General features: G+C 38.9%; 1 protein-coding gene across 1 annotated transcript in view; it reads right to left on the reverse strand.

Moving 5' to 3' along the window:
* Nucleotides 1-2,570: 2,570 nt before the first annotated feature.
* Nucleotides 2,571-14,076, reverse strand: part of ube3c (ubiquitin protein ligase E3C) — a 52,148-nt gene continuing 40,642 nt past the window's right edge. Inside the window, exons 21-24 of the mRNA XM_034304061.2 lie at nt 12,792-12,980; nt 10,769-10,835; nt 10,479-10,609; nt 2,571-5,630 (exon numbers count right to left, since the gene is read on the reverse strand). Coding sequence (XP_034159952.1) covers nt 5,460-5,630; nt 10,479-10,609; nt 10,769-10,835; nt 12,792-12,980 — 558 coding nt within the window. The 3' untranslated portion in view covers nt 2,571-5,459. The remainder of the gene's footprint in view (nt 5,631-10,478; nt 10,610-10,768; nt 10,836-12,791; nt 12,981-14,076) is intronic.

Below are 14,076 nucleotides of genomic sequence, written 5' to 3' on the forward strand. Positions count from 1 at the left end.
TTAATTATTATAAATCCACCTATTATAATTTCTTCTTCTTCTTCTTCTATAATAATAATAATAAAATACTGCAACACGGTGGCCTAGTGGTTAGCACTGTTACCTAGGGTCGGCTGCCCTGCGTGCGTGGAGCTCGCATGCTCTCCCCGTGCTTCGGGGGTTTCCTCCGGGCACCCTGGTTTCTTCCCCTAGTTTGTAGCCTGATTGCCATTTCCAAATTGTGTGTAGGGTGCCCTGCTTTTCATCTTCAGGGTATCTCCTGCCTTGTGCCCTGAGTCCCCTGTGTAGGATAAGCGGTACAGAAAATGGATGGATGTGTTGTAAACATACCTGGAGCACCTTTTTTCTCCGCCATTTTACCCCATTTTACAAAACTATTTAGGTGAAAACATCACGGCATTGTCTTTTCCAAGGATGGCACATCAAGAGTTCCTTCAGATCTGTCCAAAATAAGGATTTTTATTCTAAAGCACAATACACTAAAACCTTTGTCACCACTAACACTACACACATGCTTTTTCCAAGGTCTTCACAAACCCAGGAACTTTAGGCCTCGATTGTTTCCACTAGAGGAACCTCAGCTGGTTTTAGTTTCTACCACGATGTTTCTGGTAAACTTTTGCTTCCTCTGCAGAGTAGGTACTTTTCTGTGGACCAGAGGGTTGTGGTGCTCATTGTTGCCTGCTGAACAAACACAATCTTCACAAATCTCTTATCCAGCATTATTAAAACCTGACTTTAGCTACCAAGTGAAGATAACTAACAATCAGTTTACATCAAAAGCTAAAGGTCTGTTTGTCTGCGTCATACAAAATTTGTTCCTAAATATTTTAGTTCCTCAATATTTTAGTTCCACTTGTGGAAATATGTCAGTTGTTTTTGCCTTCTGCACCGCAAAAAATAAATAAATAAAATAAAAAATAAATACATCTTGATGTCTTGAATAGAGGCAAATGTATCTAATATTTCTTATCATGAGATTATTCTAAATCAAATATAAGATTATATAGCTTGTTTTAGATGCTTTTATTCATTTAAGTTTTAATTTATCTTATTTTTCATGGCAGATAATTTAGCTTCATGCTGGAAATAAATGTTTAAAATGAGAAAAATTATCTTCCAACAGAACAAGACTATTTCAAGCTTGAAATTAGTTGCAAATGTGTAGGAACAGGTTTAGTAATAATCTATTATTTGTTTTATTGTAATCTTATAATTGGAAACTAGATAAATATGACTTTTTATGATGCTTTCACTTGTTAAGATGTCATTTTTATGCAGTGTGCTTAAGATTTTAAGTATCAGGATAACACAACATGCATCACCAAACACTAACATCTGAAAAAAAAAAAACCCAGTAGTACTTTTTAAACTATTTAATTATTTAAGAAATAATTAAACCTTGGGTTTGGGTTTATATGCAAAATAACTGTGGGAGCAGGCGGGAGTGGGATTAATAAACTCTTGCACACACCTCTAAATGAAGGGTCCAGAGCTGCTATTAAATGCTGCTAATTGCCTGAGAAAGTTTCTGGTGTGTTATGGTATATAGTTGTCTTCATGATCATTTGCTTTTTCCACGAACTTGTCTGTCATTTTTAATTGGCATCTTACCAATCTAGAGAAAACAGCAGGTAAGTACATGCTACAAGTGTATGTGTATATATTGTATATATAGCTTCTTTTGCCTTTTGCCGTGGCCTTGCTAATCAGTTCTGACCTGCACTTTTTTGGAGTAAAATCAGGTCCATTTTTTTTTATCAAACATGTCTTAATTTTGTTCCCCTTCAGCTCCTTTAACATCAGACCATACCTACATATCTGTTACTCTCCCCATTTCTTTGCGTAAACACCATTCGAGCAAAGTGTCTTTCTTTTTTTATGTGCAGTTAAGCTCTTCTGAGAAGTTAAAAAAAAAAAAAACACTCCAGCATCAGACCATCTGTCAACCTTAATGAATTCTCTGGGATTAAATGTTTTAATTCTCATATTCCAGTGTTAAATAAGTTGACCTCGAGAGCTGTAACGACGCCTGGAAATACCCAGTGCACGTGTGTGTGTGGCGTGATTCATGGCCAGTAGCATTAAGTTTGCGAGCTGTAATCCATTATAAGGTAACAGGCCCAAATAAATCTCGCCATAATTGAAATCAATCCCTCATAGCAGCGGGACAAGTCAGCTTTTTAAGACCCAATTAGCCCTTTCTGTGCGCAACAACGTCAGAGCCTCGCTCACCGAGAGAGAGAGAGAGAGAGGGAGAGGGAGAGAGAGAGAGAGAGAGAGAGAGAGAGAGAGACAGAGACAGTATGGAGACGATCCAAGGATGAATAAAGAAATATCCTTGCGTTCTCATCTCACACTCACTTTCTCTCACTAATAGATTTATGACAAGCACACACAGGCTTAATTTGTGTCCAGCGGACAGATCGGCCTCACGCCGTGTTTCATCACTGGATGTTTCTTTAATTATATGTCAGAGGCCATAAAACTTGGAAATGAGTTCTGCAACCATACACACACACGCATACACACACACACACATACAGTAATAAAAAGTTCTCAGATCTCAATTGCAAATAAAATCCCCCAAAACATATTTAATCATTTTTACATACACTCTGATACATAGATATTTTTCTCTGTGCTCAGAACATGGTGTTAATTATTATTATTATTATTATTTGAGATCTTTCAGGGCACGCTGGCTGTTACCGTCTCAACAGCGGTGGATTTCAAAGCAGTCTGATGTCCCGTGCCCTTAACGGCGTATTGCGGATTTCACCTTGAGTTGAGATTGTAGACGGGGCAGAGTCGACTTTTTTTTTTCTTTTGGTTTTTTTTTTTTTTTTTAATCATTAACAGGGATGCTGCGAGATCGTCCTGCTATATAGAGTTAAACAGAAGAGACAAAGGAAGAATTTCTGAAACACTGTGCAAGAGAGAACGACACACACTCATATTCATTCAGGAAAAAAAAAAAAAAAAAAAAACACCAAAGGCAAACAGCAGAGAAATGAACAGGCACGTGCTGGAGCTGGAGAGCGTAAAGCAGCAATCGCAATGCTTATTCCTACACGTACTGAGGCGGCTTCGTGAGAGTGTACATTATTGCACAGACGTCAGGTTTAGTGCCAACGTTCGACGAGTCAAGAGGACGTGCTGCTTGTTCAGTGCACAAAACGAACACGGCCATGCTGAGGCAAAACTGACCATGTAGAGAGAGAAAAGCGCACACGTTTATAGAAAAACCACTCACTAACTAATTAACTAACTACCTCTGCAAATGGTATAAACGTTCATAAAAATGTCACGTGACCGCTAACCTGTTCACACCGTCAGTCGATCCTTCAGCACCAGGGATGGACAAATCATAAAATCATTCGGAAATCTAGAGGCTAATTTAATTTAACCTCCAAGAATAACAAGCGAGTTATGTATGGAAGTGCATTACTGCTGAATAATGAAGGGAATATTTCAGTTCCTGGCTCGGGAAAGATTCTGTGTAGCCATCCTCCTCATCCTGTCCTTATATCCTCCTCATCGTCGATTTACATTTTGCTCGGGTTCGTCACCATTTCCACGTCTCTTCGTGTTGCTGATTCGTAAGAAGAAAAAATATCATTTAATTTATGCAAGTGGTGAAAATAGCTCCTGACGATGACTGGAATGCATTCTTGACTGATTAGCGTGTAGAGCAGCAGGTGATGAGTAGAACCCTAAAGCATTAAAAAAATGAGGTGAACGGATGGTTTAAACATATGCATGTAGTTAAAAAATGTTTTATTTTAAGTCAATAGGATATTTATTATTTTTTTCTTCGTCTGGCTGGTGGACGAGAGAAAAGAAGCTGCTAACGGCTTGCTCAGAAGTCTTATTACACCTATTAATCCTGCTCGCAACTATGAATAAAACACTCGACACGCAACATGCCAGTCCTGGGTTGCTGATTTGTCCACCCCTGAACACACACTCACACACACACTCACACACACTCACACACAAGTATTAGTGCTTGAACTCTTCATTAGTCATCATGTAAAGAGAAACCCCAACCTAAAAGGTCTAAATGTTTCCTCCTTGATGAAATTCTAAAACAAAGCCAAGCTTTTTTTTTTTTTTTTTTTTTTTTTTTTTTTTTTTAAAGTCATCTCCAGAAACGTCTCACTTTGCTTGAACACCCTGCAGATGTTCTGTTACACTGTCAGGTGAAGAAATGTTGGTGAGATGAACCTTTGGAAGCCTGAAGGATCCAGAAGCAGAACGTTACCCAGAAGGCACTGCGAGCTGATGCGATTTTCCTTTTAAAACCAGCAAAAGTGGTGGATGAAGCTGTTTAGGAATGTAAGAGCAAAATCATGTAATACTTAAACATATACGTGAGCTTTGCTAAGCTCAAACTGGGTTTTACTTAGCTAGTTACTGAACTTATCTATATCACAACTTAAAAATAGTCTCTGCTAGCTATTTAGCAAACTAATTAATTAACCCACTGGCTAGCTAGCATGGTAGGATCAAGAGGAGAAGTAAAATGCTACCTATTTAGAAGAAAAAACAAACATCTGACTAGCTATGTTCGACGAGCCAATTAGGGGACTACTTTAAGTGGCTGGAAGATAATTAGCACACCAGGTATTAAGCATACTAGGTGGTTAGCTAGCTAGCTAGTTCTTCTTTGTAGTTAGAGGGGAAAAAAAATTACATCAACTATACTGTACACTGTGCAAGTGGCTACATAGCTAATAGCACACCTCTGAGCGGATCTTGCATCTTCATGATCTAAACAGTCGTGTTTTAAGACTGCAAAGTCAGAACGCGATTAGCAATTTAAAAGTTTCCTCTCAGAATTTTGAATGGGGGGAAAAAAGACAGATGGAGTTTCCTTGTAGCTACTACGTCACTCTTGATAGCCTGTTATTAGCGAAGCTAAAAATCACGACGTACTGCTGCTAATGCTAAACTACTAATATGCTCTTATGCGCAGGGTTTATAAGCACAGCTACAGAGCTCGGCTGTCTAATCAGAGCAAAGCTAAATCCTTGTGTTAGCATGAATAACCTCTGTCTTTGTTGGCGAAGCTACATCTTCCTCACAGTCACGTCAGAGAGCGCAGCTAGCATCTCGTTAGCGTTCCTACGTCTCTTCTTAAACGTCCAGCACCAGCACTACAAAAATAACCTAGCAAAAATCTTTGGTGAGTTATGCATCGCATGTTAATTTTTATAAGATGTGCAGTGCTTTGAATGATGGCGTCTCGAGCAGTGCAGTCACTTCCTTTGACGCAGTTTTGACTCATCCGTGTTCAGGATTAAAATAAAAACTCGGTGTCCCCGTTGTCCTTCATCAGATTTCCAGCATCGGTGTCCAAGCATGTCAAGCATTTTGTTCTTTCGCCTCACGTTTAGGAATAAAGAGCCCGCCCCCCCCATTTGGTCACCAAGGCAACGGCGTCCCGCTGGCTCTCAGCTGAGCTCGAAGCCCGAGGACGACTCGATGGCGTAGAGCAGCTTGTTCCTCATCAGCTCCTGGTCGCAGAACTCGGGCAGCTTGAGGAGGTTCATGCAGGTGCTGGCGGTGGGCAGGCGCTCCAGATCGTTCCCCCCGTTATGGATGCAGAAGGCAGGGTAGAGCTCCTGAAGAGGAAGCAGAGAACCATGGGAAAACAGATCAGTAACAACAACCAGGAAAACAGATCAGTAACAACACCAACCAGGAAAACAGATCAGTAACACCAACCAGGAAAACAGATCAGTAACACCAACCAGGAAAACAGATCAGTAACACCAACCAGGAAAACAGATGAGTAACACCAACAACGAAAACAGATCAGTAATAACACCAACAACGAAAACAGATCAGTAACACCAACAACGAAAACAGATCAGTAACACCAACAACGAAAACAGATCAGTAACACCAACAAGGAAAACAGATCAGTAACACCAACAAGGAAAACAGATCAGTAACACCAACAACGAAAACAGATCAGTAACACCAACAAGGAAAACAGATCAGTAACACCAACAACGAAAACAGATCAGTAACACCAACAACGAAAACAGATCAGTAACACCAACAACGAAAACAGATCAGTAACACCAACAAGGAAAACAGATCAGTAACAGCAACCAGGAAAACAGATCAGTAACAACACCAACAACGAAAACAGATCAGTAACACCAACCAGGAAAACAGATCAGTAACACCAACAAGGAAAACAGATCAGTAACAGCAACCAGGAAAACAGATCAGTAACACCAACAACGAAAACAGATCAGTAACACCAACCAGGAAAACAGATCAGTAACACTAACCAGGAAAACAGATCAGTAACACCAACCAGGAAAACAGATCAGTAACACTAACCAGGAAAACAGATCAGTAACACCAACAAGGAAAACAGATGAGTAACACCAACAACGAAAACAGATCAGTAACACCAACAACGAAAACAGATCAGTAACAGCAACAAGGAAAACAGATCAGTAACACCAACAACGAAAACAGATCAGTAACACCAACCAGGAAAACAGATCAGTAACAGCAACAAGGAAAACAGATCAGTAACACCAACAAGGAAAACAGATCAGTAACAGCAACAAGGAAAACAGATCAGTAACACCAACCAGGAAAACAGATCAGTAACACCAACCAGGAAAACAGATCAGTAACAGCAACAAGGAAAACAGATCAGTAACAGCAACAAGGAAAACAGATCAGTAACAGCAACCAGGAAAACAGATCAGTAACAGCAACAAGGAAAACAGATCAGTAACAGCAACCAGGAAAACAGATCAGTAACACCAACCAGGAAAACAGATCAGTAACACCAACCAGGAAAACAGATCAGTAACACCAACCAGGAAAACAGATCAGTAACACCAACAAGGAAAACAGATCAGTAATAACACCAACAACGAAAACAGATCAGTAACAGCAACCAGGAAAACAGATCAGTAACACCAACAAGGAAAACAGATCAGTAATAACACCAACCAGGAAAACAGATCAGTAACACCAACCAGGAAAACAGATCAGTAACAGCAACCAGGAAAACAGATCAGTAACAGCAACCAGGAAAACAGATCAGTAACACCAACCAGGAAAACAGATCAGTAACAGCAACCAGGAAAACAGATCAGTAACAGCAACAAGGAAAACAGATCAGTAACAGCAACAAGGAAAACAGATCAGTAACAGCAACCAGGAAAACAGATCAGTAACACCAACCAGGAAAACAGATCAGTAACACCAACCAGGAAAACATGATAAATATGAAAATATGATAAAGGCGGTATGCTTTGAAATTTTCACAGTAGTATAACCTAGTCTAAAAATATCACACTATCACCGTACTAATGGAAAATTAAATTAAAAAAAAAATAAAAAAAAGAAGACACTATACACACACACACACACACACACCAGAAGACAAAAGGAAGGAAAAGTGATAAATCTCCTAACTGTTCTTCTCTGCTTATTTTTGAGAACGATCTTTCTGTACAATCTTGTACATTATCTGTATAATCATGAATTTGTTGTGAAAGATAAAAGAGAGAGCAGCTATGAGGAAAGGTGGTTCTTTGTTTGTTGTTTGCTTGCTTTCTTTCCTTCCCTCCATTTTCTTTCTTTCTTTCCTTCTTCCTTTGCTTCCTTCCTTCCCTCTTTTCTTTTCTTTCTTTCTTTCCTTCCTTTTTTCTTTCTTTCTTTCTTTCTTTCTCTTTCCCTCTTTTCTTCTTTCTTTCTTTGCTTCCTTCCTTCCCTCTTTTCTTCATTCTTTCTTTCTTTCTTTTTCTTTCCTTCCTTCCTTCCTTCTTTTTTCTTTCTTTCTTTGCTTCCTTCCTTCCCTCTTTCTTTGCTTCCTTACTTCCCTTCCTTCTTTCTTTCTTTCTTTGCTTCCTTCCTTCTCTTCCTTCTTTCTTCCTTTGCTTCCTTCCTTCTTTCTTTCTTTCTTCCTTTCTTTCCTTCCTTTCTTCCCTCCTTCTTTCCTTCCTTCTTTTCACCTCTCTTTGCTCAATCTTGTGTAGAAGTGTTTCATTTAAAAATATTTTTTCAAAGCAACATGTCTAAGATTCTTATTTTTTCTCGTCACCTGAAGCAGCCCATCAGCACAGTCCCACGCGAGCTGCGCGTCTCTGCGGTTTGAGTGTGATGGGATGTGACACTCCCGCTGACCGCTCTTCATCACTACACTCGTCTCTGCGCGTGATGGCTAACACCCAGCGGGTCATCGCTGTCACAAAATCCCACACAAATCCTGGCTGACTTTTAGCGACTGCGCGTGTGCCGGGGTTAGAACCCGATTAAAGCCCATCTCAGGGTTCTGCTTTAACAGCGCCATTTTTCTAACAATTAACGTATTAAAGTATCGTTGCTTATCGAGGAAGTGTCAGAGCAGGAGCCATCTCTTTGAGAAAAGGGTTTCCATCATCTTTTTTAAATGGCTTCCTCTGACAGGGCCATTTCTCCCTTAATGAATTCCCGGGTGTTTAACGGCACCTAATTAAGGCCGGGATGGCTGGAGATGAGGTAGAGGTGAGAGGGCATCGCGGCTTGGACCGTCTCTCGCTCTCCTCTCTCTCTCTTTCTCTCTCTCTTTCTTTTGGTGCTCGCTCTGTCTGCCAGCACTCCCTCCATCTCTCTCTCCATCTCTCACTCTCTCTCTTTCTCTCTCTCTGTCCGCTCCAAAGTCAAATTCATTAAAAAGCCTCTCTTAATTCTTGCCAGTTAAAGTTCATACTTTTCTCTGAAGAAGTTTTCCTCCATGTTTTCATCGAGCACTAGAACATGAAGCTAATAACAGGTAAAGGCTTTCTGGTGAGAACTAGTTAGAACGTTTAGTATCAGAGCATGAATAAGTTTTAAAAAAAAATAAAAATAAAAAAATCCTTAACCTTAACCACACCGGACACTTTTTCATCAACCACAGCGCAGATTTTATATGAAGTGTACCGAGCCCCTGAAGGAACCGGTGCAAAAAAAACATTAAAAAAATAAATAAATACATACATACCAAAAATGAATAAATAAACAGATTAATTAATTAATTAATTAATCTCTCAAAAACGATCAAAAAATTATCACGTGCGATAATGAGATAATTTTCCATTTTCATAAGTTTTTTTTTCTGAAAGAAAAGATCATGGTGTAATGTTATCGGGTGCGCACCGCTTACTTTCTCATTTTCTTGTGAAAATGAAAAATTTTTACGATAATTTTCCATTTTCAGGAGATTTTTTTTTTCTGAAAGCAAGACATGTACTGTTTTTTAGGTAATTATCATATTTTTCATGAGTTTATTTATTTTTTTAAGAAAACCAGAAAGTACGTGGTGTACACTTGATGTTTCAGAAGAAAATCTCAAAAATGACTGACAATTATTTTTTAAATATGTTTTTTTTTTTCCCACGAAGGTCCCTTCAGAGGCTTCTAATGTTAAGAAAGTTATAGCGTTCAGAAAAGCAGCAAGTGACATCAAGCACTTTTTTGATCTCTTGACCAATCAGGTGGCTTTGGTGGGGTGAACGAGGAAAAAAAAACAAAATGGAGGAAGAAGTGCAGGCGGAAAAGTGCTTGTTGTTGAGAAGTTTAACAGTATCTTCATTCAGAGATATTTTAATATTAATATTTTCATTCGCAGTGTAACTCGAGATTGCTGATGTGTTAGTTTTGGGATGTTCGGTGTCTGATGTTACAGAGCGGAGTCACTTTAACCCATACAGTGGCCTAAATGCTGTCTAATCACACATTTCTCCCAAAGCAATATGTTATTAAATATTCAAACCTTAATATTTAATAAATAATTAAAAAATTGTTAGTGTTGGCAAACTGCTGTAGTATAAGAGGAATAAAACAATCGGGTCGTGCTGCTAGAGCTTCATCACACCATCATCTCATTGATTATTTTCCTAAAAAAGCACAACACACAGTGTTTTATTCCTTACTATAATATTACTAAAATCTCCTGTTCTTATTGTATTCTCATTATTTTAATGACTGAACAATTTAGACCTAAATCATATAATTTGGTTTTAAGTAGTATTTTTAATGTTTATTTAATATTTTCAACTGTTTTAAGTACACGATATGATAAGTGATGATAAATAATACACTGCGATTATCGATAGTCTTTTTTTCTCCTTCAGTGTCCACCTGAAGAAAAAAAAACGCATCAGAAAGGAAGATTTTAGGAAGCTAGCAGCTTTTATCTCCACAAACAACCCGTGACAGAACTTCTTTTTCTAAGAGTGCAGGTCTTCAACAATTAATTAAATATCAATTCTATTATTAATAAACATATTACATATGAATATTATTATTGTTATTAGAGCTATAGAACTTCCATCCATCCATCCATCCGTCTATATCCTATGAAGTTACAGGGAGCTGTGAATAAATTTGAAGATTTTTATACACATATTTCCAGCAAAATAGATTTTATATTACTGCGTGTGTGTGTGTGTGTGTGTGTGTGTACTAACTTTAAATCCCAGCAGAGGAGGACGTGAGCAGCTGGTGACGAACTTGAGCAGCTTGCGTTTCTCCTCGTCGCTGAAATTCTCCACCACCTCCCAGAAGATCTTGATGACCGGGTGAGTGGGCGAGTAACCTCCTGCACACCAGTAATCACTCTGTCAGGTGTGTGTTTAATGTTTTTAAGCACGACTCGAGTCGTCACAAGTGAAGCGCACAGTAATAGTGCTCAATATAATTAAACTGTAATGAATAACAGGTGGAGTGTGTGTGTGTGTGTGTGTGTGTGTGTGTGTACCTGAGTAATTGGTGAATTTCTTCAGGTCGTCCAGACAGATAGGCACGTGTGCGCCGGAGATCAACACCTGAGAGAGATTATCAACAGGGAAATCAGTCACACGCGGAGGGAGGTAACGTGCCTGTGACCACGTCCACAGCTGGACAGATGTGATTTGATTCTGTATGTTGATGTATTTCCTTTTGAAACAGGAAGTTGGAGTGAAGGCGCAACCTAAACAATCTGACAGCAGCTTATGGAACTGGTTAAATATGGAGAAGAGAGTGTTTTATCAGCTGTGGAGGATTTCTCATCCTCGCCTGTCGACTGCTGTGAAAAAGTATTTGCCCCCTCCTGACCTCCTCTAGTTCCGATCCTCACGTAGGATGTAATATAAGACAACAAAAACACGAGGGAACACTAAACAGTTTTTGGAAGGAAAAAGGTTATCCTAGACGATGACATGCCGTGTGTTTTGTTTGTTATGCGAACAGTAGACAGCCGTCACCGGGAGATAACTGATAAAAGGATATTTCTGACTCTTATTGATGGAGAAACCCTGACAGTGTACACAGACACAATCACGTTCTCCATCGGTCTGACAAATGAACAGCTCCAAGCAGGTAAAACACTCCCCCGAGAAGTCGCACAAACTCCACCCTCTTTCATATGATCATTTATAACCATTTATTCAAGGAGTAATGTTCAGGAAGACGCACATGCTGCTACTGTAGAGCAAGACACGCCCCCCGGGGTGGGATATACAGCGCTGGGCAGGAGTCTTAGGCACAAGCAAAGAAACGCCGTAAAGCAAAGCTGCCTTCAGAAATAATGAAATGAAACATTTATACATTAAAAATTACTATAAAGAGCAGTGATCAGTAATAAACTAAATAAAGTCAATATTTGTTGTGACAACTCTTTGATTTAAAAGTATTCGCATGTACACTATGTGCAGTTTTTTAAGAAAATTATCTGATATGTTTTAAGAGCATCTTGAAGAATCTGCCACAGTTTTCTAGAGATTTTTTTTTTCTTTTTTTGCACCAAAATCCCATCAGCCTTTATTATGTTTTTTTTTTTTGGTCTGAAATGTGGTCTGTTACGTAATATGCTACTTTCTTTACTGACATACGCTCATTTTTTCTGTAATTTTCTTTTTGTTTTTGTCCTGACTCAATAATGGAGAAGTCATAAATAAATATATATCTATAACATGACATAACATAACATAAACATCTATAACAAAATTTGTATAAAAAAAATACTTATGGTGTAAAGTACTATATATTTTCAAAAGAATATCTCCAACACTAAGGGATATTTATTAAAAAAAATAAAAACACTAATTTTCATTTCAGGGAATCTCAATACATGCATATAGAGTATGTTATATTTTCTCCCAGTGCTGATCCTCAACCACATCACTTTTTTTTTTTTTTGAATAATTGTACTTTTTTTTCGCATTTGTTTTACTCCTTACGGTTTTATTGCTGCTGTTCAAGCATTTACTTTTATCATATCATATCCTCTTTTACAGTTTTGGTATTGTTGCACATATTTCTTTTCTATTTCTTATCTTACTTCATCTTTGTTCCTATCTTCTTTTGTGTAGACTTCCTGTTTATCCTTTTGTACGTCTTTGTGAAGCTGCACTGAAGCCAGTTTAATGGTAGAAAGTGCTACAGAAAAAGGAACTGGCTTACAATAGCGTGTGTGTGTGTGTGTGTGGGAGCATCTGAGAGTAGAGCTAGTTGTTAGTTACCAGTGTGTGTGTGTGTGTGTGTGTGTGTGTGTGTGTGTGTGTGTGTGTGTGTGTGTGTGTGTGTGTGTTTGTTTAATAACTAAAACGGTGAGCAAGAAATAAAAACAAAACTCCAATAATTTTGCTCATTCTCAGAAATGCAAAAAAAATTGTTTTTAGATAAAATCTGACAGAATTATCACATCTTTGCTAGTCGTTGTGGTGAATAAGTGAAAGCAGTGTGTGTGTGTGTGTGTGTGTGTGTGTGTGTGTGTGCGCGCGCGCTCGGCTGAGCATTACCTGTATCTCCTGCTGGTCAAACATGCGCAGCCACTCGAGGTTGAGCACGTTGGCCAGGCCCTGTCTGAACGCCAGGCAGTGAGCGCGGATCTGTTTGTTCAGGCGGTAATCGGCCACTAAATGGATGTAGGCGATGCGGTTCGCCGTGGTAACCGGGATGTCCTTCCCCCCCTGCTTCAGCTCAACCACCTGGAAAAGCAGAAAGAGTGAGAATTAGAGAAAGAACGACAGAGTGATGTAGGAACTCTTTCATATACAACAACAACACTGGTTTCCTTACTGACCTGATAATCCACTGTTTGTGCTCTACTCTGTGTGTGTGTGTCTGTCTGTCCGTGTGTGTATTTACATTCATAGTAAATTTTCACCTCCCCACATTCACACTGATTTAACATTTAAACTGTGAATGAACCTCGACTGCACTGAGAATTCATCTTCATTATAATGAAATATAAATGAAATATTATTACTATTATTATTATTATTATTATTATTATTATCATTATTATTATTATTCTTTCATGCGTCATTTCTAAATAAGATTTGTTTACTAGCTTTACAGCTTATTTACGACAAAAACTAGACACACATTTAGCTTCAGCTCTGGTATCTAGACCAAGCTGCCTCACACACCTCAGATGTTTCTAACGAAGCGTCCTACATTTCCATCAGTTTAACAGCGAAACTATAACTTCAGCAGATCTGGGAGTGTGTTTGAATCCCAACTGTCTTAATTTACACATTTACTTCACCTTCAGCACTTACACACAGCACGGAGACAAAGACAATGATTACACACACACACAAATTACACAAGTGGTGATTTTGGCTGGACTCTGCGTTTCACTTCTAAGCCACGCTGGATTAAAAAGTGACTGTTACAGTGAATATAATGTAGATATGATGAGGCAGATGTGGTGAAGATATTAGCTTCAGGTTTAAAATAACAGAGAGAGAGAGAGAGAGAGAGAGAGAGAGAGAGAGACGTGCTTTATCATCCCCACTGCTGGTCACACAGTCAGAGTCAGGCTCAATCATTAACCAAACAACATCAGAGGGAAAAAAAGCAAAATATAAAGAGAGAGAGAGAGAGAGAGAGAGAGAGTGAGTCAGGATGGCCATGATCACAAATCAGAGAGTGAGACAGATGACAAGAGAGATAGATAAACATAGAAAGAGATGCAGACAAACACAGAGAGATAAACAGAGGGACTGACAAATGGAGAGAGAGAAGAGAGAGAAAGAGGGACAGAGAAACACAGAGACAGATAGTGAGGGAGACAGA

This window comes from Pangasianodon hypophthalmus, chromosome 4 (assembly GCF_027358585.1).
Source record: "Pangasianodon hypophthalmus isolate fPanHyp1 chromosome 4, fPanHyp1.pri, whole genome shotgun sequence".
Taxonomy (NCBI): Eukaryota; Metazoa; Chordata; class Actinopteri; order Siluriformes; family Pangasiidae; genus Pangasianodon; species Pangasianodon hypophthalmus.